This window comes from Castor canadensis, chromosome 17 (assembly GCF_047511655.1).
Source record: "Castor canadensis chromosome 17, mCasCan1.hap1v2, whole genome shotgun sequence".
In the NCBI taxonomy this organism is placed as follows: Eukaryota; Metazoa; Chordata; class Mammalia; order Rodentia; family Castoridae; genus Castor; species Castor canadensis.
Window position 1 is genome coordinate 69,340,841 of NC_133402.1, and position 27,731 is coordinate 69,368,571.

The window sequence follows — 27,731 nt, forward strand, 5'->3', positions numbered from 1 at the left end:
TTAAATCTCTCCATTTATTAAGCCTCTAACTGTTGCCATTATGTCTTGATTTGCTCCCGAATTGCGACAGAGGGCAAACAGCTTCAGGGAAAGTGAAGAAAGGTAGGACGGCTGCTTTAATTTCTCCCAAGCCTGGCCCGAGGGGAAGCTCACGCACCCCTCCAGCTTGGAGAACAGGCAGCGGATCTTTATGAGGCTGGCCAGCAGCAGAAGGTCCTCTTCACTCAGGTGCTGCAGCGCGGGGATGTCCTCCGAGTGGGTGAGCTGGCAACGACAAAGACAAGGGACACTCAGAGCTGGAGTGGGGCTGGCCGGGAGGCTGGGTGCGGGTCCTGGCGCACACGGGGCCTGGGACGGTGGTCTCATTCTATCTGAAGGGGGAAAGCACTGAAGTGCCACGGAGACACAAGACTCGTGTGGAACCTGGATCCTTTCACCTGGGGACAGTTTATCCAGGCAATGGACGGTGTCTACTGCAGTGAGATGCCCTGGGGGACGATGGCCAGCAGGTCTGATGGCTGAGTGCCTTGGGGGAGGAACCCAGGGGGCATCTTCCTCAGAGAAGACAGAGCTGGGGGCAGGGGGACCCAACACTCCCTACCACGTCCCTTCCTCCAGGAGGCCATTCTGAATCCACCTCTCTATTTGCCCTCCTCGGCCTCTGCCCTCCCCACTTCCTCAGGCTTTGATGGCTCAAGGCTGATGTCTCCTTGAGACTAGAGAAGGACCTGTCAGGACAGCCGGGCTCCCCTGAGGGGTGTCCACAGTCTGCGGCCTCAGGACCAGCTCAGGAGTGGCGTTTAGCCTCAGTGGGGAGGGCTGATGGCCTCTGAAGACCACCTTACCTTCTGCAAGCAGAGGGTCACTTAGCTGCCCCCAGAGGTGAGAACTCATAGGGTCTGCATTCCCTCCCCCACAGAAGGAAAGGGAGGGAGGGAAGGGCAAGACATACTCAAGTGAAGACTGCACTGGGGTTGTCACCACAAGCCCCAGAAAGTGGTGGGATACATTTCTAGAGGTTAAATAATGACAGTTCTAATAACAAAAAGCTCAGCAGCGGCATGGTTTTAAGGAATTCCTGGAACTCCAACAAGCAAATGACACTACACCTAGAGAGAGAGAAACGACTGCATGAACTGATGACCCCGAACCTGCACGCCCTGGGCACAGTCAACAGAAGTGAGGAGCAGGAGTGACCGCTGGGATGGTCACTTGGAGGCAGCCCCCCCGGCGATGCCCTCTGTGCTGGGCACCGGTGCCCCCAGGTGGACCGGGGCTATGTCCGCAGCTCACACCGCAGCTCTGCAGCTGCCAGGAGCAAGCTCCAGCAGAGCTCCAGGGAAACAGGGTTCCAAATGCAAAGAATCACAGGAGTCTGAGGCTGGAGAGGCGGCACCAGCTTTGCCTAGCAGAGAACCTCAGACCGAGGAGAAATTCCCAGGCAGAGGCAGAGGCCACGGGCCACATTTCTGTCAAGGAAGAGAATCAGCCAGAGGAGGCGGAAGAAAATCCTATTCATGGAGAAGAAAGTGATATGCTGACGATTTAGACCAACCTCTAAAATGTTAGTGCATTAAAAGACTGAGTCTGGTAGGTGAAGGAAAGCAACAAAATCCAGCTACATGCTGTTCACAAGAGACGTGTGTCACCCAAAACTACATGAAAAGGTGGACGACCAAAGGATACAAATAGCTATCAAGCAAAGGCTAACAAATAGAAAATTAGAAGGAAAGCAGGCAGAAAATTCAACCTGTCATTATAGGGAAAATTAGTGATAATATATAGTGATAATATTAACTTTTGTGTGTGTGGTGCTGGGGCTTGAACTCAGGGCCTACACCTTGAGCCACTCCACCAGCTGTACTTTTGTGAAAGGTTTTTCGAGATAGGGTCTCATCAACTATTTGCCCTGGCTGGCTTCGAACCGCGATCCTCCTGATCTCTGCCTCCTGAGTAGCTGGGATTACAGGAGTGAGCCACTGTGTGTCCGGCAATATTAAGCATTTTATTGCCTAAAACAAAGCCTGTGGGGAGGACGGGGCGGGCCAGGGAGCAGCAAGCCTGGACATCTAGCGTGGCTGTGTTACGTTGTTGACACTCTTTTGCACGTCACGTGGGGGTGTTAAATTGGGATTAGAGATTTGCAAAGTAGGGATCTGAGTTGTGGGGGACCCACGTGGAGGTATAAACAAAAGGTTCCCGGCAGGTAGATGTTATGTGAGGCTCAGTGGGGTCACCCGGGGAGTAGAGATAAACGTGAACTCACAGATGAGCACATGAAACATGACACGGCTACGTCACCATAAAAGGGACTTCACGTGCTGGAGGATAAAAGCATGGGGGACGCCTTCAGTGTTTGTTAAGTGGGGATCAAAACCAAATAGAAACCCTCCCCTTCATGCTGGCGGAGTGGCTCAAGTGGAAAGTGCCTGCCTAGCAACCTTGGGGCCCTGAGTTCAAACCCCACTACCTCCAGAACAGAAAAAAAAAAATAAAGAAAAAGAAGTTATACATTTAAAAATCTTACTTTTAAATTTTCTGTAATTTGATATTATTTGAATGTTCAAATAAGAGCATGTGTTTACTTGTGCCTTTTGCAATTTGAAAAAAAATCCAAAGGAAAAAAGGCAAAAAGCAAAAAAAAAAAAAATTGTATTAGTCCTTTTGCATCGATTGGGTCTTTTTTTTTTTTAATGGGACTGGGATTTGATTCCTTTTGCATCAAAATGGCTTTTTCTTATTAAAATTTGATCCTGAAGTGGGAGAGGGAGAGATACATTTTTATGTTTGTTTTTTTTTTTTTAACTCAGGCAGGTGCTTTATTGCTTGAGCCACTCCACCAGCCCTTTTTTGTGATGGGTTTTTTCGAGATAGGGTTTCCCGAACTATTCTCCTGGTCTGGCATCAAACTGCGATTCTCCTGATCTCTGCCTCTGAGTAGCTGGGATTACAGTTGTGAGCACCAGGGCCCGGCTACATTTTTATGTTTTAGGTAAGAATCTATTTACCGTGAGCCTAACGCACCAGAAGGAGGCTGTGAATTCCTCACCAGGAAAGAAGCTGGTCTGGAGCCCAGAATCTGGACTGACTATGGTAGCTGAGAAGGGCTCACACGTCACAGACCCTGGTGTTTTGTTGGTTGAACTGAAGTCTCATTCGACTGATATTCTGCCTGTGCTGAATCTCGAGCTCTTAATTCCACAAAAACCAGACACTATTAGGAGCTGGGGACACTAGAAGTTTTGAATCACCTCGTCCTCTAAAAGTGGACTAAACAAGCGTCCTCAGAGTTTCAGGGACTCTTCCAAAGTCACCCGCTGTGTATGTTACATGTGTCCACAGAAGCACATGTAACGTGTTTACGGAGCTGTAAAGATCGCTCCATGTGCACTGAGCTCTCGTTTACTGAGTACTCTCTGGGTGCCAACGACCACGCTTAGCGCTTTGCATTCTCGCTGGAGCTTCACAGCAGCTGAGAGCTAGGAATCATCGTCCTGTTTCGTGGAGGACAGGCTGAAGTTCAACTTCACTCAGCCAAGCAGCAGAGCTGGGGTTTGACACCACAGACTCCGTGACTTGAAGTCACGTTCTCGACTGTTGTGCGTTACTGCCGTCACGGTCAGCGCACCCTGGGCTGAGCCCAGGCAAGGCTCTAGGGTAGAGGAATCAGCAAGAGGGGTTCCATGCTTCAGGGGCGCCTTCCTGTGGGAAAGGCAGCCTGGGGGGCCCAACAGGACAGCCTGGCTCAGCAAACGCAGGGGCAGAGGCAAGTCTGCGGGACCCCAGGAGGAACGTGGTCCATGCTGACTGGACGAGGGTCTGGGAGCTGTTTCCAAGGAAACAGGGCTAATGCTTGCTCTCGGACACCACTGGAACTCAAGTTTCCTGCCCAGCCCCGGGCTTCCACCATAGCAGGGAGGGAAAAACAAGAACAAAATAACCACAACACGAGTCCTAAAACAAAACACTCCAAGGCTGCACTCCTCAGCACTCAACAAACAGTACTGGATCCAAGTCTGAACCAAATGCAGTTTGAGGAGAGGGGCAGTGAATAAGGCAGGCTCCTTTCTGTATGAAACCACACTCTGTGTTTCCGTGGAATCCCCAGACTCTTAGTGGACAGCAGGTTTTGCACGAGTTCAACCTGTCGGCCCTAACACTGGCAGAGCGTTGTTCTGCGCTGTGAGCTGTTTTTTCAATGTGCCTACCTTCACTTTGGTTCCAACACTGATCTGTGCCTGCTGCCCCATGGCCAGGAAGGTGATGGCGATCTTGTCTTGCTCTAAGATGCGGACTCCGACGTAACGGTTCAAAGCCAGAAAGACAGGTTTAAATGAAACGAAGGACGAAGACGAGGCGATGGAGCCTGACCAGTTCCAGGCCCTTACTCTGTTGCCAGCTTCGTCCGAATACTGACCTCCTAGGAAGTTGATGTATACCCTGCAGGGAAGTTAAAAATCACGAACAGTCACGCTGTTAACCCAGCTACGTGGGAGGCATAGGTAGCAAGATGGCAGTTTGAGGCTGGCCTTGGGCAAAAATGCAAGACCCTACCTTTAGGGCTGTGGCTATGGCTCAAGGGGTACAGCAGCTGTCTAGCAAGTGTGAGGCCCTGTGTTCAAACCCCAGTACCACCAAAAAGAAAAAGGTTAAATTGTATTTGATGGTTGGAACCCAAAGTCCACGTTGTCATACTAAATGAGATAATATGGAGTCACAGAGTGGACCAAAATGGGATCAGGGTCTGTTTTTCTTCAGAGATTTTGTTTGTGTGCACTGTTGGCTGTGGCCACAGGGAGCTTGCTAGTCAGGAGTGCATCGCACACAGTGGCAACACAGCAGTCACTGTCACCAACGGTTACTTCATGTGTTTCCCTAGACGGGGCAGTGTCTAGGGAACGCATGGGACACAGGCTCTAGAGACTGCCTGGGTTCGTGTCCCAAAGCCCGGGAGCGAACACACCGTTTAGTAAGAGATTTTTCTGTACTGCAATTGTATCGTTCGTCTTTTCTTTTCATTTTGTGGGACTGGGGTTTGAACTCAGGGCTTCCCACTTGCACAGCAGCTGCTCTGCTGCTTGAGCCACACCGCCATCGTTCATATTTTCTCGCTAAGATTTTTCCACTGGGAAGCATATGAACTGGCAGAACCCACAAGAGTGTCTGAGTTGGGCATGACTGCCTAAAGACCACTGACTTGAATAAATCTTCCCAAACCATTCTTTAAGGAGCAAAATGAAGTTGAACAAAACGAGATGGCTGCAGAAGGAACTTGGAGCCTACCAGACGTTGCCATTGGGATGGTAGCAGGAGCTTCTGCCCGAGGAGTTGAGCACGGCCAGGATGGCGGGGTCGGTGGATGCGTCTTCTTGGACTATGGAGGTGAAACCACTGGTCTTGTTGGGCACTCGGATGATGGCCAGGTTTCCAGACGGGTAACTGAGATCAGATAAGGTCATGGGGTTGTTCTAAAGACCCTTCACCATACTGGGAATAAATCCCATTTATGAGTGAGCTCTTTGGAGTTATAAAGCCTTCTGAAAATGGGAGTTACTTTAGTATGAAAGGATTTTGTGATTTTTTTTTTAATGTGGATCAAAATATACTTCCAAGATGTCAAAGAAAACCTCAACAAAATACGGGAAATAAAGTCTAGCGTCGTGGGAGGATTGTGCATCACGATGGGAGTTTGTCTTTATCACTCTCTTTGAGGAAGGAAAGGATACAATATCTGGGTTGTCCCGTCTGGAAGCGAGGTCAGGAACTTGCTCCCGTGCTTGTAGTGCTTCTCCAACAGCTCGTCACTCACAACCTGTGGTCCAAGAACAGAGCAGGACACTTAGCTGCTGGCTGTCCCAGACAGACGAGGGGTGACAGCATGGACACTGGTCGTCCAGACAGCATGAAGTGTGACAACACGGACATTGGTTGCTTGCTGGACAGTTGGGCAATGACACATGTCTTTCTTTTTAAATTACTCAATGCCCCATCATTGAATGCTTTTTGTGTGTGGGGGCAGGGGCTTCACACTTGCAAAGCAGGCGCTCTACCGCTTGAGCCACTCTGCCAGCCCGGTTTTGTGCTGGGTATTTTCAAGATGGGGTCTCTCAAATTATTTTCCTAGGGCTGGCAGAGTGGCTCAAGTGGTAGAGTGCCTGCCTCGCAAGCATGAGCCCTGAGTTCAAACCCCACTACTGCAAAAAAAAAAGAAAAAGATGTCAAATTATTTTCCTGGCTGGCTTTAAATCTCCATCCTCTTGATCTCTGCTTCCTGAGTAGCTAGAATTATAGGCATGAACCACCAGCCACCCGCCCCCCCACTGCCCGCTTCTTCCCTTCCCTTCCCTTTCCCCCTCCCTCCCTCCCTGAAACAAGGTTCAGGTTCTCACTTTTTAAAAAGTAAAGTACAGAACACTCTCAAGCGAGGGTTAAATCAGGCTATTTCCTTCAAGTGTCCTGTCGTCACCATCCAGATGCAGAAATGGCACAAAATGACAGTCCCAGAGCCTCCATCCTACTGTCTGAACTCCCCTGTCCTGCTGCCTGCTGCCCCACTGTTCACCCTCTTCCTGTCTGCTGTCCACCGCTTCCTTCCAAGAGGAAACGCCAGTCTGACTTCATAGTGACTCCTTTGCTCTTCTTTGTACTTTCATCATTTCTAAAAAGCGTAGAATTTGACAGAAACAGAATCATATTTTGTTTTTTCGGTTGTTGGCTTTTTCTTTTTTTTTTTTTTTTTAACAAAAACAACCAGGGTTCAACCTGAGATTTAATTAAAAAAAAAAAAAAACCCAGAAACACAAGAGAACCCATACCACAGCTCAAGATGCAAGCAGAGTCCACACGGAAATGAAGGAAAGGCCAGACCAATAGGGACACGTGAAAGAGGGCCCCAGGGGAGGCTGGCGGCTGGGTCGGGCTCCTGGCTGGGGCCCTGCTTGATTGGGTCTTGTAGGGCTTCCTTGCAGCTGTGGGTTTTCCAGAGCTGGGATGTTGGGTCTCCTGATGGGCTCTGGATGGCAAGCAGCATGGTTCTTGGTGCCAGACAGGGTGGGTCACTTGTCCTTGAGGATGTCCAGGCAGTTGTTACCCCAGGTGTCCATGCAGGGGTGGCAGCAGGCATGGGGAACTTCACTGGTCTCCCAGATGGTGCCAGCTGCCCCATGCCTGTCCCTACCCATTTGAGCAGGTGGTTTGACCCAGGGAAGGCAGAAACCCCCCTGTCTCAGACAAGGGTCACCAGTGCCAGCTGTAGCTCTTGTCCCCAGGGTCCCTGGCAGTCCCCACTGGGCTCAGCTCCTCTCCCAGGTGCGGCCGGGCCGTGGTTTGCGAGGCTGGCAGGGAGGACACTGCTGTGCCCTGCACGGCTTTGTTTTTCAATACTGGGGTTGAACGTTTGTATTTTTAGTGTCAACGTTGCTGGTGCGGTAACCTGCCTTTCCGCACGGTGTCCCCGTCCCCGGTCCCCGTGTGGACTTGTTCCTCCCTCCCTCACTCTGGTTAGACGTTGTTCCCTGCAGGGGCAGGGACGTTGTTAAGCGCGTCTGTCACTGGCCAGGTCCTCTAGGACCTTGAACCAGAGGTGAAATTGCAGGATCCCAAGGTATGCCAGTCTTACGCTTTGCTGGACGATTGTCCGACTGTGTCAGTCTGCACGTCCGTTAGAGGCAGTAACAGCGACTGTTGCTCTGTGTTGTTTCCAAAGTTCGCCATTGTAGGTTTGGCATTTTGCCAGTATGACTGGTGAGTTCAGGTCTCCCGAGGTGGCCAAGTTTTCACTTGTCAGGTTAGTGGGTTGGCCGGGCCCCTGCTGCTGACTGGTCAGCTGAATTTTCTGCTTGCAGAAGTGCTTGTTCAAGCTCGGTTGTTTGGGTTTTTCTGGCTCATTTTCCTAAAGGACTGACTTTTTTCATGCTGATTTATAAACTCCTTCGTGCACCGAGGATACAAAGCTTTTGACTGTCACAGGCACTTCAAATAGTTCTCCCTTCTGGGCTTGCCTTTCACAGTTTTTCTCAAATCCTTTATAGATTCTCCAATATTTAAAAATCCCCGTAGCTTCTGTTTCATATTTAGATGTTGAATCCTCTCAACTCTTCCATCTGAAACAGACACCCTGTCCCCACTGTCCTGTGGTGCCTCTGCTGTCACAGTCAGATGTCCTGGATGCACGAGTTTCTTTCTTTACCTCTGCCAGCCATGCTGCTGTGACCACTGCCTTTGTAACAGATCTGAATTTCTGGCCGAGTGCCTTCCCCTCTCCCAAGACTGTCTTGGTGATTCTAGGTTCTTTACAGTCCTGCATACATTTTAAAATCAACCTTTTTTTTTTTGCAGTACTGGGATTTGAACTCAGGGCTACATCTTGAGCTACGCCACCAGCCCTTTTTTGTGATGGGTTTTTTTGATATAGGGTCTCTTGAACTGTTTCCCCAGGCTGGTTTCGAACTGTGATCCTTCTGATCTCTGCCTCCCGAGGAGCTGGGATTACAGGTGTGAGCCATCTGCGCCTGGCTCCTGAACTTGCTTCTTGGGTTTTTTTTTTTGAGGCACTAGGGTTTGAACTCAGGGCCTCACTCCTGCTAGGCAGGCACTCTACTACCATTTTTGCCACTCTGACAGCCCTGAATTTGCTTCTTAACTCTCATTTTTTAGGTTCTAAATTTTGATTGTGTGTTTTTTTTCAGGTTCATTTGTCCACATTTTCCAAACCTGCCATGTTTCTTCACAGTTTTCTCTTCCTTTCAGGAACGCTGGTCTGTTGTCTAGCACAGCTGGATTGCTTTGTTTTCCAGTCTTATGGGCCTTTTTTGACGAGATGACTCCTCTGGGATTGCCTTGGGTTACGTTTCCTTGTGTCCTTGTCATTTTTCACTGTGTGCTGGCAGCTGAACTTCGCAGTGATGTGGAAGAGTAAGGTCAAGGTTGAATGGGTGTTCACCTTGTCAGGCACCTGGTCTGTGGTCCACCCTTAAATTCTGTATCACCCAAGACAAACGACCCGGGCCTAAGTAACTTACTTTCCCAGAGTCAATTCTGAGGAGCTAGACATGTGCAGAAATGCATTTATACACAAAGCCATTCAAAGCAATGCTAGATAGTACAGCAAAAAAGAAAAAAAACTGAACAACCCCTGTCCAATAACAGGGAAGTGGTTAAAAATCAGCCATAGCGGGGTGCCTGTAATCCCAGCTACTCAGGAGGCAGAGATCAGGAGGATCCCGGTTCAAAGCCAGCTCCAGGCAAGCGGTTCACAAGACTATCTTGGAAAAAAAAAACCCATCACAAAAAAGGGCTGGTGAAGTGGCTCAAGGTGAAGGCCCTGAGTTCAAATTCCAGTACGCAAAAAAAAAAAACCCAAAACAAATCACAGCCATCATGATGTTAATGTAAACGAAATAATATGATGGACTGTACTTTTACAACTAAGCTTACAAAGAGATAAATATTCCGTGAGGCACTGGAGGCCTAGTGACAAAGCCCCCAAGATGGGACCTCTGCTGACCACAGAGTCCAGTCTGTGCCGGCGGTGGCCTCTGGTCACACAGCCACAGGGACTTGAGGTGTGGCCTCTGTTGCTGAGGATTCACCTTGCTATTCTATCAAATTTTAATTATTTTAAGTGAAAATAGCCACAGGTGGCATTGCTTCCGCCACTCTAGGCAACACTAAGTGCTAAGGACGTTTTGAGGAGCCGTCATGGCTTTCGGGTGATTTTCTCCCCTTCTTTTTAATTGTCCAAAGGATTCCCAACATTCTTTCACGTGCACCGATCACATCTGAAGGTAAAAATGCTTTCATCGAAACCTGTGCGAGACATAAGGACTAGCAAAAGTTGAAGTGCCAAGTTCTTTGTCCTCTCTTTTTTGGTTTCTTGGTGTTTTTGAGATAGGGTCTCACTACATAGCCTGCTACCTTCAAACTGGAGACCTCTGCCTCTTCCTGCCTCTGCCTCCCTAGTGCTGGGATTACAGGTAGGTGCCACCACACCCCTCCCTGTACCAATGTTTGTGTCACATGGGCGAGTTTCATGAGAGCTTTTGTCATTTAAGTGAAACTGATTTTTTAAATGGGCAAAAAAAAAAAAAATTACCACTTAATTACCTTCCCACAGGCTTTCCTAGAATCACAGCCAACAATGGACATGTTACAGTTTTTTACGTAAAAGTCAAGTCTGTCTTCAGTCTCCTCTTTTTCTGGCACATCCACAGAGAGTTGATAAGAAATCGTTTTTAAGTGCTTTGACTCTGGTGGGAAAAGAATCACAAGAAAGAAAGTACGTTTCTGTTTTAAATTTTCTGAAATAAAAGTTCAAACCCATTGCTAATTATTTTATCAGACAATTTTTTAAAGGAAGAAAAATGAGGTCCTTCATTAAATTAGGGAGAGGTTTCTCTTGGTTAAAAGCAAGAGATGCTAAAAAACAGAAAAATGACAACTTTCATTAAGAGGAATTTCCTGGTTTTTCATTTTGGTAAGAGACAATTGACTACCAGAAACTTTACATAATCTTAGAGATTTAGTCATAAAAATATAAACAAACAAAAACATGTATCTGGATATCTTTTTTGCTCAGGGGTACAGGGTTTGGAACTCAGGGTCTTGCACTTGCTAGGTGGGTGCTCTACCACTTGAGCCACTCCACCAGCCCTTTTGTATTGTGTGTGTGCAAGATGGGTTTTTTCGAGATAGGGTCTCACTTTTTGCACAGGCTGGCCTCAAACTGTGATCCTCCTGACCTCTGCTTCCTGAGTAACCAGGATTACAGGTGTGAGCCGCCAGTGCAAAAGCTCTTTGCAGCCATCCATAAAGTGCTTGATGCACATTGTGAATTTATTTTAAGAAACATTAACAATGAGCTGAAGACCCCCAACTCCCAAAGTAAGATGGCTGAAACCTCAGGTTTTCTGAGCCATTTTTATTGATGCAGGCTTCATGGTACTTAGAAGTGAAATTTTTCAGTATTATTCTTAAATACATTAAAGCCTTCTGGCAGCTCTGGGGTTTGAACTCAGGGCCCCAGCAGCTGCCGGCTGGTCTGTGACCTCAGCGCTGACCCACTCACCTTCTTCAGGTGAGTTGCTCTGTTCATTTGTTATTACTGTGAAATGTCTGGCCAGCTGTCGCTCCTGTTTCCTACAAAGCCAAACACATTGAGCGTCATCTGAAGCGTGGGTGGGATTTGAAACGGTAGACCACGGATTTCACCCGCTTAAATGTCACCCTGTGCTGCTTTTATCCGGCTCATTTCAGCAGAGCTTGTGTGCAGTCCCTCCCCAGGTCATTGGGCAAATCTCATCACAGGACTGGCAACTGAGATTCTGGGAGCTTCCTCCCTTCCTCCCTTCCTTCCTCCCTCTGTTTCTTTCTCTCTCTCCCTCCCTTCCCTCCTCTCTCCCCCCTCCCTCCCTGCCCTCCTTCCTTCCTTCCCTCCCTCCCTGCCGCCCTCCATCCTTCCTTCCTTCTTCCCTCCCTCCCTTCCCTCCCCTCCTCCCTTCTCTCTCTCTCTCTCTCTCTCTCTCTCCCCCCACACACACTTCCTTCCTTTCTTTTTAGTGCTGGGTGGAACCCAGGGCCTGGCCCACGTGAGGCAAACGTTCCACCACGGGAGACTTTGTTTGTGGCACTGGGATTTGAACCCAGGCCGTCTGTGCAAGCTGGCCTGTGGACTTGGCACCTGGCTCGCTACCTCTGTATGGCTTTCTCTTTGGCCTTCAGTCGATCCACTTCATTGCCATGGGCTGCGTGAGGCTTAATACTGATTAATTCAGATTTAGGGCTTTCTGCTTTTTCATTTTCCTCACAGATGTAGTCGACCAGACTTTGAAAATGAAGACAACAGGAAACCTGGAAAAGAGGCCATTTTCATCTCATTCGTCCTTGATGAAGACAGTTATAGGGGACAAAAACCAGACAAATGGGGTTTGGATAACAATCTATTACACCTTTTATTTTCTTGGTGGCACTGGGTTTTGAACTCAGGGCCTCATGCTTTCTAGGCAGGCGCTGTATCACTTGAGCCACTCCATCGGCCCCACCCTTCTTTTTGTGGTGGGTATTTTTGAGACAGGGTCTCCAGAATTATTTCCCCAGGCTGGCTTTGAACCGCGATCCTCCTGATCTCTGCCTCCTGAGTAGCTGGGATTACAGGCGTGAGCCATTGGTGCCTGGCCTATTATGACTTTTTTTGAAATTCACATAAATAAAATCCACCCGTTTGAAAGGCACGGATTCAATTGAATATACTGAAGGTTGTGCAGCTGGCACCACAAGCTTAGAACACGAAACTGCTCCCACTAACAGCGCATCCCTCCTCCGCTGCTGGGAACCGCTCGTCTCCCTTCTGTCTCTCCCTCTGTCTGTCCAGATTTGCCTGCTCTTTAACTTCACGTCAGGGGACCCGAGGCATCCTCACCCGCACAGTGTTGCCAGGGCTCATCCGTGGCATGCGTGTTTCAGGACTTGTGAGTTTTCCTAGCCGGGTGATATCTCATGGCGTAGGCACCATATCTTCTTTATTCAGTTGTCAGCTGTTTCCACTTTTTTTGCTGTTATGAATCACACTGCAGCCAGGCATGGTTGTTCGTGCCTGGAATCCCAGCTACTTGGAGGTGGAGATCAGGAGGATCGTGGTTCAAAGCCAGCCTTGGCAAAAAAAAAGTCAGCTAGACCCCATCTCAACCAGTAGAAAGCTGGGCGTGGTAGTGAGCACCTGTCACACCAGTCACATAGGAAGTGTAAATATGAGGATCATGGTGCAGGTCAAACGGATGTGAGACCCCATCCAAAAATTAACTAAAGCGGAGAGGCCTGGAGACATGGCTCAAGCGGGCAGAGCGCCTGCTTAGGAAGTACGAGGCCCCGAGTTCAAACCCCAGTACTACCAAGAAAACAAAAATCCTGCTGCTGCGAATGTGTGCGAGCAAGTCCTGGTGTGGACACGCGTTGTCCTTTTCTCAGGTCTGGACCTCGGAGTGGAGTCACTGGGTCACACGGTAACCGTACGCCTAGCTTCTCTAGCGGCTGTGGGGCGCTGCTGTCTGTCCCCTCAGCACTGTGTGGGTTCCAGCTGTTCTACGCCTTTGCCAGCACTTGTTATCCTCTCTCCTTCAACAGTGGCCCCACCTGGGGACGGTGATGGCTTTGTGGTGCCCCTGGCTAATGTGTCACATCCCCGGGGAAGAAGATGCCGGCGTGAGAGGCAGGAGAAGCCGCGACACGCATTCGGAACAGTGTTTGAAATGACACCGCTCTCTCTGTGTTAGAACTTACCAGTTCTCTTGGTTGAGAGCAAAAGTCCACGTGGGAGATGAACTCCTGCAGATCACTTCCACAAAACTCACACTTAGGCGACTGCTCCTCCTCTTCATCCTTGAGAGAGAGAGAGGAGAGAGAGAGAGAGAGAGAAGAGGAGCCCATGGGGGTCCCAGCAGCCCTGAGAGCAGCAGGAAGAGGGCCCTGGGTGGAGGGTGCCCAGCAGGACAGCACAGGTGAAGGGGGGTGCCCCACTGTCTGGGAACTTGTCAGACCCCTGGGCGGGGATCCCAGAAATTCTTGGTGGGGAACTCCAAGGGGCTGAGATCCTGTACCAGGCCAGGAAGATCTGCAATAGTCCAGGATTTCATATCACTTCTATTCCAGGGCTGGGGAGGACTGAGGAGCCCAAGGTGGCATTGGAAGGACCCTGTCTGGCAAAGTCACCAGAGCAGAGCCAAGCCCCTCAGGAGGCCCCACCTCGGGAAGAAAGCTGCAGCAATGACTACTGACCAAGGAGACCCTTGTGGGGGACAGGGAGGTACAGTGTGTAACTACATGCAAGAGACAAGGCTGGGCCAGGTGTAGTGGCTTCCACCTATAATCCCAGCTATGCAGGAAGCAGAGGTAGGAGGATCAAGTCTGAGGCCAGTCCAGGCAAAACACAAGACCCTATCTGAAAAACGAGCTAAAGCAAGAAAGGTCTGGGAGTGTGGCTCAAGCAGTGGAGTGAGTGCCTGCATGGCAAGTGTGCAGCCCTGAGTTCAAATCCCAGTACTGCCAGAGAGAGGGAGAGAGAGAAGGCTAACACTGACACGGGATTTTATGCAAATGGTCTCAGATGTTTGAAAACCATTCACTCTTTCAGAAAGTGGTAGGTAAGGAGCAGCCTTGGCGTGACAATGTGGGCCACCACGTATGATAACTTCATTCCCTCAAGGGAGCCCAGGGTTGGAGGTCTGAATCCTACCTGTGCTGTGAGGATAATTCAGGAGGGCAAGAGAAAGGGGCGGGGAGGCAGACCAGACAGATGGAGCTAGGGCAGGTGACTCGGGAGGGTTGAGCCACAGTGACTGTGTCAATGTCTGTGATGGCAGAGGTTCTGGCAGCAAAGCAGTTGAGCCTTAGTCCCACCCTCCAGAAAAGGCTCAGATCAATGATTTGCATCTCGAAACCACCTGGGTTGCTATTTGTCATCGAACTGTCCTGAGAGACCGGTGAAATCACCCAACATTGGGCTAAGGGTGACTGACATGGCCAGTGCAGCTCGGGGCTCACCACCCCAGAGTGGCACCCTGCGTCTAGGCCTCTGAAAGTACCCCATAGCAAGCTCTCGCTCTGCTGAAGCAGAACACATGGACGGCAAGGTCTTCTCGTGGAGAGATGATGGTGAACACCTGAGGACAGCTGTTAAGTGACAGTGTGGTAATGCCAGGTCATCTACAGCCTACTCCATACAGGGGCTCCGTGGTAAAGACCTCAGCCTGTGATCCCTTCCCCCCTTCCCCTGGGGGAGAAGCAAGGTACAGCTGCTTCAGAAGACCCTGCAGAGGAAGCGGTGGAGAGATGAGCTGGGCAAGCCAGCTGTCCCTCTCATCCCTCTCACTGTGCCATTGGACTGCCAATGCTGGGCCCACAGGTCAGCCTGGGGAGCAGGAGCAGCTGGCCCTGTACAGGTGCCAGTGTGGGGACATATCCCAGAGGAGAGGCCACCAGGCTTTCATCAGGTACATGACCACCACTGGGCATCACGGAAAAAGAGAGTAACCCCAGTGCCAGAGACTTCTCTGGATATAATAAGAAAAAGGGAGGTGCTGTGTTTAGGTAAAAGAATTCAGCCTGAAGAGTCTCGAGGATCTGTTAAGTTTAGAAACCTCAGTGAGAGGTGGCTGGCATGACATGCCATGGCTCGTGGATGTGTCAGGGTGCCACGCACCATGACAGTGAGCACCACTCGGTGTGTCCACACGGGATTTCCATCCACCCCCGGTGAGCCTCTGTGAGACACTGCCCGGCAGAACCGGTGTCTCTCCTGGTCAGTCAGTCATGCTGTCCTTTAGTATACCCCAGAAGTCATTAGGGGATTCAGATCAGGGAGTACGCGGTCTGTCGGTCACTCCCGTGGCCCGATCCTCTTGGAGATGCTCAGGTGACTTCATCCCACCCATCAAGGTGGTTACTTAACACTATCAAACATGGCAGATGTCCACTGTGTCCTCCTAAAAGACGTGTTCAAGTCCTAACCCAGGGACCTGTGAATGGGACCTTACTTGGTCTTTGTGGAGGCAAATCAAGTGACGGTGAGGTCGTTGGAGTGGCCCTAATCAGGTATGCCAGGTGTCCTCAGAAGAGAAGGACCTTTGGACCCAGGGACTGAGAGAACACAGTGGAAACTGAGGAAGGGAGTGGAGGGGTGTAGCTGCCAGGCAAGAGATGCCACAATTGCCCCACACCCAAGGCTGGCAGAAAGGAGGATACCCTGTCCCCTGGGGTCCAGCCCCCAGGACCTCGAGGCAAAACCTTCTTTTGTTTCAAGCCTTCCGGCCTGTGGCATTTGCTACGGTAAGCGCTGCCCTTTTGCTTTCTAAAAAGAGTTTGCTCACTGTGCAAATCATCATCCCCTTATGTCCTGGCTGCAGCAACGAGAAGAGACATGAATTACAGTCACCTGGAAGTGGACGTCCAAGTTGGGACGCTCCTGTCTGTAGGACAGAATGGACGGTGGCCCAATGCTGGGCAGCGTTCTCAGGGGGGACTCGAAGAGTGTTATAAAGTCTTCCTTAAACTACATTTCAGGAGAGAGAGAGGAGAGCTGAAGGTGGGAGAAGCCATTTCTACCACGAGAACAGGGTACTAATTGGTATGGTAAACGTTTCTTACCTCAAACTCACATAAAATACTTAGTTTTAGCTCTTCTGGATTTATTACCCATTTTTCTGAGGAGAAAGGATAGATTTAGAAGGAAAGTTTAAAACCTAATTTGTCTACTTTGGGGATTCTTCTTTTTTCTTCTCTTTATTTTTATTTTTGGCAGCACTGGGGTTTGAACCCAGGCCTCTCGCTTGCTAGGCAGGCACTCTACCACTTGAGCCACTTTTTGTGTTGGGTATTTTTGAAATAGGGTCTTGTGAATTACTTGCCTGGGCTGGCTTCAAACCGCTGTCCTCCTGATCTCTGCCTTCTGAGTAGCTGGGATTACAGGTGTGAGCCACAAGGCAAGTTTGGAGATTCTTTCCCACCCCATTCTCCTCGCCCATCTTTTCTCTCTCTCTCTCTCTTTAAACATCCAGAACCCCTTCTTTTTCACCACCTTCCTGCTTTTCTGAAGGTGAGCACAGTGCAAGGCAGGGTTGGCTCTTGGCAATTTGCCTTTGCAAAGAAAGCAGATGACACAGCTCACTTACCTCTTAACTTAGAAGCCAGGTGCTCAGGCACTTCTTCCTGCACAGCAAAGACTGTTTTCTTTCCTTTAAAAAAGAGTGCACGTTTGTCACCAATCATGACAAAGTGGAAATGAGCTACATAGAAGAGAAATTGCATCTCTTGGAAAAATCCGTGCCTTTACTGTGTGTGTTTTATCTATTTTTTTCTGCCTTTTCCGAAAACTTTCCTTACCCCCCAACCATGTCTCACATTTGAAAATATTTCCCTGTTCCTTTCTAGCCCCAGAGTTTTTTGTAATCATCTCTGCATAGCCTCTTGGTTTCGTCTGCGTTTAGGCTTCCTCTTCCTGCTTCGTGGCTGTCACCAAGCTGGGGGAGGGGTTCTAGTTCAAGACCACCAGGGTCACTCCTTCTGTAGGCTACAGAGCGGGGCCAGAAACGGTGAAGACAGCCTTGAGAGTACCAGCAAACTTCAGCAGAGGTCTAGAAGAGTTAAAGCAGTCAAGATTGGAATGAGAGGGAAACAGAGCCCACAGTGGGTCACGGGCAAAGGAAGGAGAGGTGAGACAGCAGGTGATCCAGGAGGGGAACAGGCTTCATGAAGAACACGGTGTATGGGGGGGGGGCAGTGGAGTATCTGAAAAAATGTCACATACGTTTTAAGACATTTTGTCCAACAGAAATGTCAACACAGGTGTACAAAAAAATAATGCCCAGAGCTTTTCATTACAGTATTATTTGCTAAAGAGGGGCACTCAACAAGCAAACAACAAAACGCCAGTCTCAATCCATCACATAAAGTAAAAACAAAGTCCACACAAGGGATGCATATAGTTGTTTCAAAGAATCAAGCCAGTCCTTCCAGACGTGGCACGGCTGTCGCAGTCCCTTTTGGCCGCTGTAGAAAACACCGTAAAGCAGAAATGTATTTTTCACATTCTGGAGGCTGGGAAATCCAAGATTAAGGTGCTGGCAGACGTGGTGTTTGGCGAGGGTTCACAGATGCTGCCTTCCAGCTGTGTTCTCTCAAAGTGGAGGAGGCAAGGCAGCTGCCTGGGCCTCTCTCAAGAGCTCCAATCCCTCTCACCAGGGCAGACCCTCGTGATTAACCCCCAAAGGCTCCACCTCCAATAGGACCCTGTGGGTGATTAGGTTTCAACACAGGCGTTTTGAGGGCACACAATCTGACTACAGCATTCTTCCCGGGACCCCTGAGACTCACATCCTCCTCACATGCAAAATGCACTCACTCCCCTGCAGTACTCCCTTAACTTGCTCCAGCATCAGGTCTAACATCTAAGTCCAAAGACTCAACTAGAAGTCGTCTAACTCAGACGGGAGTGAGTTGATAGGCGTGGTGCATGCTGCAGTAATTCTGCACGCTATTGGTGCTGCATGCAAGTAATCCCACATGGAGTTATGCTGAAGTAAAAGAACGAGAACAGCTGCATTTACTGATCCTGTACAGTTTCCAAGGCATTGCTAAGGTAAAAAGCAGGTGAGACTGTACCAGGTGCTCAAACTGCTTTCACTGAAAAGCACTGACTCCTTACGTGGGCCCAGAATTAACTAAACGCAGCAGAAAAGCTTGGCATCCCTGCCTCACTTTTGCATGTGTCTTTGTCTAAGCCATTCACCTTGGAATTCAGGAAGGACGGAACTTATCCATATTTAGCAGGAGGGGTGAAGGGAACTGCCCCAAAGAAAGGGGACCTCAGAATCTCTAGGACAAGACAACTTCTGGGGAAGATGTCCCAAAACCAGGACCAAGACAGTGACCCACTGAAACACACCTGTGATTGGGACTGTGTAACTATGCATACCTTTTGTCCCCTGCCCTAATTCTTTGTCTGTTTAAAGCCAAGCTCATGTCTGTACCCTAAATACGGGTTGAGTGCTGACTTTGCCTCTTCCCACTGTGTGTTTTGAGCTGTGTAATAAATCTTCACCTCCACCACGCCTCTTTATTTAGTGTAGAGGGGCAAATGGCTGCACCTGACACGTGGAAGCCCAGGAGTTTGAGCCTGGGGTCCAAAACTCTGGTTTCAAGACAACGTATTCAGAGGGGTACTATTCACCTAAACACCATCAAAACAAAAGCGCCAACCTAATGACTAAACTTCTATATCAATGTAAAAGCTTAGAAAAATATTTGGAAAGACACACGCCAGCACCACATGAGTGGTGACCTCTGAAATTGGGGATAATGGTCAAACAAGCTATTGATTTATTTGTATTTTGGACTTTTAAAAAATGAGACTATGTCTGCATGGGTCACACCAGTGTCCCACTGAAAGCTTAGCAGTGAGGTGGGGATGTGGCGTGATTCTCTGTGGCACACTTAGTTCAGTCCTCTCCCCCTCGAGTCCACTCCGGTCAGGTTTTCACCCTCACAGCGACACCGAAGGGGATCCTCTGGACACCAGCTGTGACCATGACATGTACTGTTGTAAGTTCTCAGTCTTCGACTCATCGACCTCTCAGCGGCGTTTGACTCAGGGGACCTTCCCTCCTCCTCGAGACACATTCTTCTTGTCTAGTACAGTTTTCTGGTTTTTCTTCTACGTCATCGGGTGTCTTTTCTCACTTTCTTCCCAGGTTCCCAGCTTCACAGTGGAGGCTCCAGGGCTGGGCCAGTGGTTCTCGCCTCCTCACCGTCATTGCTCTGTAGTCATCGCAGTGAGAGTTAGCGTGTGTCGCCTCTGTGCAAGTCCTCCAGGGACTTCCCACTTCACTCCCAGTGGAAAAGATCAGGTGTTCGTTATCTTTGACAGCACCTCCCCACTGTGCCACACAGGTGTCCTTGCTCTAGAAGGGGGTGCTGGCAGTTCCTTTGCCTGGAAAACCATCCCCCCAACATCTCCATTTCGCAGTGAGGACATGGCTGAGCTCCCCGTGTGAGCCCGCGGTCCCTCCGCCCTGACACCTTCCATCCCCTCTCTACCTTGATCTTCTTCAGTTCTTATTTTGTGGATTATGTGCTTAGAACTCCTCCACCTCCCACACTTTGACAGACGATCTTTGGGATCTTTGTTAGATTGCTTCGTTCACTGTTGGTTCCCAGGAGAGAGCTTGGCCTGTGGTTGGTGCTCAGCACAGTAAACATTTGATGAAATGAGGCGAAATGTAGAGCTCGAAAGGAAGCCATTTGGTGATCACGTCTGAGGAATTAGTCTGCAGGGTCAGCGGAGTGGCTAGCATTGCGAGGTCCGGAGTTCAAAGCCCAGTACCACAAACAGAAAGAGAGAAGGGAAGAAAGAAAGAACTGTACTGAACCTAACTGGGAGTGATGAGAGACTGAGAAAGGACAAAAGACAAACATGCAAAAAGCTGGCGTCAGGTGGGCTGGCACCCTGGTGGAGGGAGACACACAACAGCCTCCACCACCTCCAGTGAGTTTATCATATACAGCGGCAAACAAGGAAGCATTGCAACAGTTCTGGGGGCGACACCGCAGTTAATGGGGACAGGGGAACCTGCAATCAGATCACGACTCTCTGCGCATTCGGTACTGTTCCTGCCTGAAGCACGTGGTGCAAACATCCTTCTTGCTCTCGCTCCCTTCTGCTGCCGGGGGCTGTGCCCATCCCAGCCTGTGGGTTATTTGACAAGCAGTGCTCGTGTCAAGTTCTCATGGGCTTCTCCTACTGGATACTGGGATAATTAAATTTTAGCTTTACATCGTTTCTTAATGGTTTGAGAATTTAAAACTATGCATTTGTGACCTCTATAAGAAAAAAATAAAGATATGTCTCAGAATACAAGAGCAGATGCTTTCTCGGTAAACCTAAATGCACACATTTATTGACTTCTAAGTGCCAAGGAATTTACATATTTAATCTTTATGATTTTTGGGGGGGAGGGGGCCGTACTGGGCTACTTGCTAGACAGGTGCTCTACCACTTGAGCCACACCCCAGTCCTTAAATATTTGGTCCTAACAACCCTGTGACAGTATTATTCTAGTTGAGAGATGAAGAAACCTAGACTCGTTGAGGTGACGTGACTTGCCCAGCACTGCAGTGGCCGTTTTTTTGCCATAGCTGGCCTTCATGGTCAGCTCTACCAGCTTCCTCACCTGTAAGATTTCAACATGTCCCCCATCCCCCACACACCCTAAAATTCAACCTACTCACTTGGGGACTTTCTACCAGAAGTGTCTTGAAGCCAACTATCTTCTGTTTGAACCGATATTGGAATTCCTGGATACAGACTCTGATAGATATTCCTGAAATTTAGATCCAGCGTTAGTCACAAAAATACGTATATGGTCACTAACAAGTCTACTAAACCCAGCACATTTAATACTCACATAGCAAATGCACAGAAGACCCCCATTCTGCTTTCTTTGAAGTGTTTTCTCCCATGTCTACCTCTTCAATGCAGTTACATGCTGTGGGTGCATCAAGTCTGTTCTTTGAAAAGTTTTCTTTTCTGAACCCTGCAGGCTGCTAATCCCATATTGTCCACTCCACCCCAAGGGTTCCCCAGCGTGGTGTCTGTGCAAGGGTGGCTTGTCATTGTTGGTGGTAGTGGTGTGAACACTTAAACATTTACTGCAATTTAAATGACCACAGATTGTTCATTTTCAACAGCTTCCAAGTAATCAAAACTTTTTCAAGGGCTGATATTAAGTTAAATGCATTGTAATTGAGCTGTCCTTTCTTCAAGTAGCTTAATCATTTATTTGAGTTATTGAAGTCAGGAATGTATTGAGTCTTACTAGTTAAAATAACTCTTGCTGTAGCAAGTCAACAATGCTGCTTTCCAAGCTCATTTGTCTCTTTGCATTTCAACTCTTAAAGTTAGTTTGGCATATCTTCTAAAATCACCAAATTACTTTCTCAAGCACTTTGATAATTTCTAGCCTTGTTGCTTTCTCCTCCTGACTCCACCTCCCTTTTGATGCTTTGTTGCTTGGCACATTGCATCAGTGAAGTGTTTTTTATTGTGGATTCTGAAATGACTGTGCCCTGTAATAGGCACAGACTCGCTGGCGGAGGCCACCTGTGCAACTCTCTGAGGGAGTCCTGTTGATCAACCTCCCAGGGAAACAAGCCACAGGGACTATGCGTGAAGCCACATGAAAGAAAAATCCCCAGATAATATTTAATGTGTTTTCCCCACAATTCAACAGTTAACAAAAATCAATGCATTATTCATTTATGCCTCTTTGTCCTCCTTATACCACCAACAGAGATTGTTTCAGAATTCTGTGCAAAGATGGAAGACAGAGATGCAGAATGGTCACAAAGTTAACATTTCTGAGAACTTACTTGTAGTACTGCCTGTCACCTTACAGCTCTTCTCTACTTTACAAAAGCCAAGCGAAGCCAACATTGGCATTTCCTTTTTGAAGACAAAGCAACTAGGTTCATCGATATTACCAATAATGGGACGGCCGGGGGGTTGGGGGAATTCTGTCTGACTCCAGAGCCTGGGCTTCCCCCGTCATCCACCTCCCAAAGTTAGCTCTAATTCAACACAGTTGTGATGAGACAGTTAGAAGGTAAGCTGACATTAGTTGCATTTTTAGGACATATCCTTTTAAATACATTCATAATCTCACCAAATTCACCAAGGAATACTTTGAAGTGTATGTATATTTTTAAAAAGTAACTTCTTAGGAAGATTTATGAGGATAAATTAAGAACCTGCTCTGTGAAAGAGAGGCTCCATGGACTTGAAATTATAAGTAGGAATCTTAGGTCAAGATGACAAGTGAGTACATGATTCTCTCCTTCCCCTTTCTCTCCCCTTCCCTTCTCTTCCCCTCCCTTTCCTTCTCCTCCCCTCCCCTTCTCTTCCCTTCCCTTCCCTTCCCCTCCACTTCTCTTCCCTTCCCTTTCCTTCCACCTCTCTCCCCTTCCTTTCCTTTCCCCTCCCTTCCCTTTCCTTCCACATCTCTTCCCTTCCCTTTCCTTCTACTTCTCTTCTCTTCTTTTTCCAACTTTACTGAAATAACAGTAAAACAAATAAAACAAACAAGCAAGCAATCAGCCCTAGAAAACTGGCATGGCTGGTAGACAAGTGGTGTTGAAGTCCTTGAAAGAAAGAAAGAAATGGTTATGGTTGCTTGAATGCTGGAGCAGAGAAGACACAGCTCAAGACAGAAGTAAGGCTTTTCCCAAAGGGAAGTCCTGAGAAGCTCTAGGTCTACCCAGCCCAACACAGACAAGGAGGGCTGTCATGAGACTCGCTCAAGGAATGACTTGGGCCAGCTGGGCCAGCTAGGACCTTGCTCACCCTTCCCACAGGGCAGGTGGCAGCCTGCCTGAGTGAGAGGCAGAGCAGGACCTGCCCAGCAGGCTGGAGCAAGAGGCAAGGGACTTTCCCCAACAGGAGCTGCAGCAGAAGTACAAGCCCCTTGTCCTGACTCTAGTAGTGTGGGTCACCCAGCTTGGCTGCTTCCTGCCCAGGCACCCCACAGAAAGCCAGCTCGGCTAGGCTCCCCCACCTGCACAGGGCTCCTGGAAACCTCCCTCTGACAAACACAACTACCTGTCGTCTGTTTATATGTGTGAAGGGACAACAAGGATTACCAGCTACATAAGAACAATCCACAGCCAGAAGAGAACTAAATAGCAAGAGAAATAGAACAGGGGCTCTGAAATAGAAAAGAAGGAAGATAAAGAAAACAGGAGAACCTTAGTATAATGTTTAAATATGCTGCTATATTAGATACGTAACATGTCAGACATTATTTCATTAAAATGGTGCCCTTAAAGAGACTAAAAAGCACTAACAATAAACTATTTTGAATAGCCATAACCAGAGAACAGTCTGGTTCTTGAAATTACAAATATGAACCCCAAAATAAAGAATTCTGTACAAGGACTGTGTGGTAGATGACAATATGAAGAAGAAGATGAAAGACTAGAGAATCTAAGAGGTTCGACAGCCTCCAGAAGGAGTTCTGATGGGAAGAAGAGAGACAAAGCAGGGAAGGGCATATTCATAGGGGGATCTAGACCTAAAAAATGACAGGAGTGCACAACAGGGACCGCTTGGGGTGGAAGGCAGCAGGAGGAGGGTGAAAGGAGAGATGAGGGAGGGAGGAAGATCAAAGCACTTTGCACACATGCATGAAAAGAGATGATGAAACCCCATTAAAATTGTTTAAGAGGGGGAGGGGGAGAAAAAGAGCTGAACTTAATCAGTGTACATTACAAGCACATATAGGACTATCACGATGAAACCCTATTTACCAGTAACCTATGCTAATGAAACGAAGGAGAAGGAATCCCAGAGGGGCTTTGAGCTAGGCTCTGTCATTTTAATAAGGTCTGAAGGCAAAATGAAGCTATTTCCAGGAGGCATGAACTTGGAAATTTGAGCCCATGAGAGCTACCTGAGCACATCACCTGAGGAATCTCTCAAGCAAATTGAAAGGAATAGAAAGAAAGAAGGAAGGAAAGTAAAATGGAAATCGAGAAAAGTGGCCACAGAGCTATCTCAGAAAAAATGAAGAGACTGAGCTGAATATTTCACATTTCAGGAGAGAGTTTTTCAGACATAAGATCAGTCGTTCTTACCCATGGACATGATCACATTATGGGTTTCCCACGTGAAATTAGGAGTATTAGTTACTGGTTTTCAATTTTCTGAATCAACCCATACCTACAGCACTAAGGGTTAATTGTAATTAACAAAACATGACACAAATGTAACCAAACTTTACAAAGTAACATAATTTCATATGAATATATATTTTATCTTTTTGGCAGCACTAGGGTTTGAACTCAGGACCTCACGCTTGCTTGGCAGGTGCTCTACCACTTGAGCCACTCCAGTCTATGAATACATATTTTAATATAGTTTGTAAATTAGAAGAAAAGAGGAGAGGGGGGTGAGGGAAATAACCAGAAGAACATTAAAATGTGTTCATTTTTCATGATACAGTCAATACTCACTGAAACGATAAATCAAGAAATAGAAGCTTACACACTTTAAAGTCCTCACTGCTGAAAATCTAAAAATAATATGACTTCTAAAATGTAGAGGCAGGACGTCAATAGGTCTGTCAGAAATTGGTAAGTCGAGGAAGGAAAATGTCACTTAAAATGATAAAGGAAAGAAAAGAGAAACTGTTACCATGGTGTTAACTCTGGAAGTGGGGGTGGGGGTGGAGGGCATGGGTGTTTTCAAGTTCCTATCTTTTTAGACTCTGTTTAACCATGCACATCTTTTTATTAAAAACTTGAATTAAAAGGATAAATGAAACCAGACAAGTAAGACAGAATAATTCCTTTTACACTTAAGAGTTTAAAAGTTGCTTATAAAAGCAAAGTTTAGTCAGGTGTGGCAGTGCAGGCCTCTAATCCCAGCACTCAGGAGGCTGAGGCAGGAGGATTGCCAGTTTGAGGCCAGCCTAAGCTACATGGTGAGTTAGAGGCCAGCCTGGGTTATATAGCAAGACCCTGTCCCCAAAGCAAAAACAAAACAAAACAACACAATGACAAAACAACAACAACAAACTCTCCACAAGCAACCAAAAAGCACAGGTGTGCAGTATGAACTGAGGCTTGTGTGATATTTCAAGGAGGTTTTATCAAGAAGTCTCAAAGTTATTTGCTATGGTTTTATAAAGTACTTTTAGGCTAATCACAAGGAAAAGGAGAGAGAGACAACAAAGGCATAACTTCCACTTTCCCTCAAGTGTCCCTGGCCACTCTTTCATGTCACCAACAGAGACCGACGTTCTAAGTTTCACAGTACTGACTGTGGTTCAGTCATACACTTGCTCAGTGCTGCACTGGTAAGTGAACGCATCCCCTTGGGAGCTAGGTAAGAAGTTGAGCAAATATAGGAACTTTGTCTTTATCTCTTCTAACGTGTGCCCTGATGCTGATTTTAAATAAATCCTGGGGTTTGGATACGGGATCTTGTGCTTGCTAGACAGGTGCTCTATCACTTGAGTCATACCTCCAGCCCTTTTTGCTTTAGGTATTTTTCAGAAATGGTCTGGTTTTTGCCTGAGGCTGCCTCAGACTGTGATCGACCTAACTACGCCTCTCTGGTAGCTGGGATTACAGCTGTGTCTCACCACATCAGGCTCATTTTTCAGATGGGATTCCACTAACGTTTTGCCCACGCTGACCTCGAACCATGATCTTCCCAATCTCAGCCTTCTGAGTAGCTGGATTACAGACATGAATACCTCCAGCTCCAGTATAGATTTTTTTTTTAAAAGCTTTTGAATAAATAAGTTGTCAATGCCTAGATTATTTTATTTCCTCACACGTCAAGTTGCAAGGTAAGTATTATCTACTTCAAAAAATAACGTGAAAACTGAAAACATCTTACCTATCTAACTCCACTTCAGACATGTCTTTCCTAAATGTATGAAATATTTTAGGAAAACCTGTTGAGCAAAACATTTACAAATTTAAACATTAACTCTAAATCAGTGTGGTCAAAACCATTGCCCTCCAGGGGGCCATCTGGCAGTGTCTGGAGACGTTTTTGGTTGTCACAAGGGTGTGTGTGTGTGTGATAGCCAGGGGTAGAGGCCCGGAATGCTGCTGAAAGTCTATAATGCATAGGACAGCCTCCTTTCCCATATCCAGACCTCCAGGTCAAGTTTGCAGACTTAAGAAACCTGGTCTGCAAGGACCGTTAGACAATGACAGCTGGGCCAGGCTTTATAAAGAAGTGACCGGGGCAGGAGGAAGGAGCCCAGGACCTGAAGCACGGAGGAGGGCCTTTTATCGTTTGCTTTTGGTAGGACCGGTTCACAGCTCACACCCTTGCAGCCTCCTCCTGCCCAGGCTGCCCAGGCGCGGTTCGCCTTCACGCAGGGACCCCCAGTGTCCCGCATCAGGAAGGAGGTGCCCGCTCGGCCAAGGCCGAGGCCTGTGACCACAGCGCCAGGCTGGTGACAGGTGCCACCCACGGCCCGCGTACTTTTGTGCGAGCAGGTGCTGGAGCCGGGGCTCTCGCTCGGGCTCCTCGGCTCGCTCCACGTGGGGCTCCACGTTTGGCTCGACTGGCTGGACGTCTGGCTGCACGCCAGCAGGGAGCTCACACTGGGGCTGACCACGCTGACCAAGCGGAGACGGGGCTGGGCCAGGTCGTCCTGGTCCTCGTCATCATCGATGTCCACGGCCTTCCAGAGGTCGTCATCCACGAACAGCCCGGAGACCTGCTTCCCCTCCTCCTGGTCTTCCTTCTCCTTCGCCCCCTGCACGACCTCCCGCACCTGCTCCTTTTGCACCCGGTCCCCTCGCACCTGCTTCTCCCGCACCTGCTCCCAACCCCCCTCCGCCTGTCCCTCCCTCACTTCCTCCTCGTGCACCTGCTCCTCCCACCCCGCCTCCGACTCCTTCCGGCCCTCCTCGCCCTCCCCCGGCTTCCCCGAGCTGCGGCCCGGGCGCAAGTGTGCCATGGCCACCGTCCGCCCTCGCCGCGCCGCGCTCTTGCGCGTCCGTCTCCCGGGGCAACAGCCGCGGCCCGGCGCCTCGCGGACTTAAAGGCGCCGCACCCCTGTAGCGGGGGGGTGGGGTCTCCGAGACCCCTGGAGTTTTCAGTGTGGTGCAAGAACGGGCTTCAGGTGATGGGCTCCCCTAAGGCCCTTCGGTGGTATTGCGGATTCTGTGGGATTTGGTTTCTGGGTAGACAGATGCCTCTTGCGATAAAACCCTATTTGCAAAACCTTTGGGCTGTAGCTTGCCAACTTGATTTTTATTTTTTAAAATTTATTTGTTTGGTGGTACTGGGGTTTGAACTGAGGGCCTGCGGCTCGCTAGGCAGGCGATCTACCACTTGAGACACCCAGTGTCCCCTCCCCCCCATTTGATTTTTAACTACTGCCGTCAGTATCAACTGCTTGGTCAGCAGCTGTCTGGTGTCCCTTACATTTGCACAGGAGGAATGTCGCGCTTGCTCCAGGTCCAGTGCTGCTTGTCCCGCCCTGGAGGTGGAAAGGCCAGGCGGAGGCACATGGACACCACCTTCCTTCTTGGGGTTTGTTTTTAGTTCAGAGAACTTACTTAAGGTTTTCGTAAAATATTTTATTCCGCTAGGAGAATATAGCAGATACCGGCTGACAGACCCCCTACCTTAGGTGACAGGGGTCCGTTCTGGAAGCCCTATG

General features: G+C 48.6%; 2 protein-coding genes across 3 annotated transcripts; both read right to left on the bottom strand.

The window, feature by feature from the left end:
* Positions 1–26,653, bottom strand: LOC109681526 (glutamate-rich protein 6). 2 transcript variants are annotated; one of them, XM_074059076.1, is made up of 14 exons: positions 26,543–26,653; positions 25,943–26,000; positions 20,773–20,864; positions 16,659–16,721; positions 16,135–16,190; positions 15,923–16,039; positions 13,273–13,371; positions 11,690–11,847; positions 11,066–11,136; positions 10,105–10,247; positions 5,727–5,812; positions 5,284–5,439; positions 4,209–4,440; positions 1–264 (listed from the first exon to the last, which is right to left on the bottom strand). In XM_074059076.1, the coding sequence occupies exons 2-14, from the start codon at positions 25,963–25,965 to the stop codon at positions 1–3; spliced, it is 1,560 nt and encodes a 519-aa protein (XP_073915177.1). In that variant the 5' UTR covers positions 25,966–26,000; positions 26,543–26,653. The 2 variants fall into 2 exon arrangements, with proteins under 2 accessions (XP_073915177.1, XP_020011915.2); XM_020156326.2 differs by lacking the exon at positions 26,543–26,653 and having other exon boundaries at positions 25,943–26,016.
* On the bottom strand, positions 26,229–26,960 carry LOC141418517 (uncharacterized; the record flags this gene model as incomplete). Its single annotated transcript, XM_074059301.1, has 1 exon — positions 26,229–26,960. A coding segment is annotated over one exon (732 nt), but the record flags the coding sequence as incomplete, so codon positions are not given.
* Between the last annotated feature and the right edge of the window lie 771 nt (positions 26,961–27,731).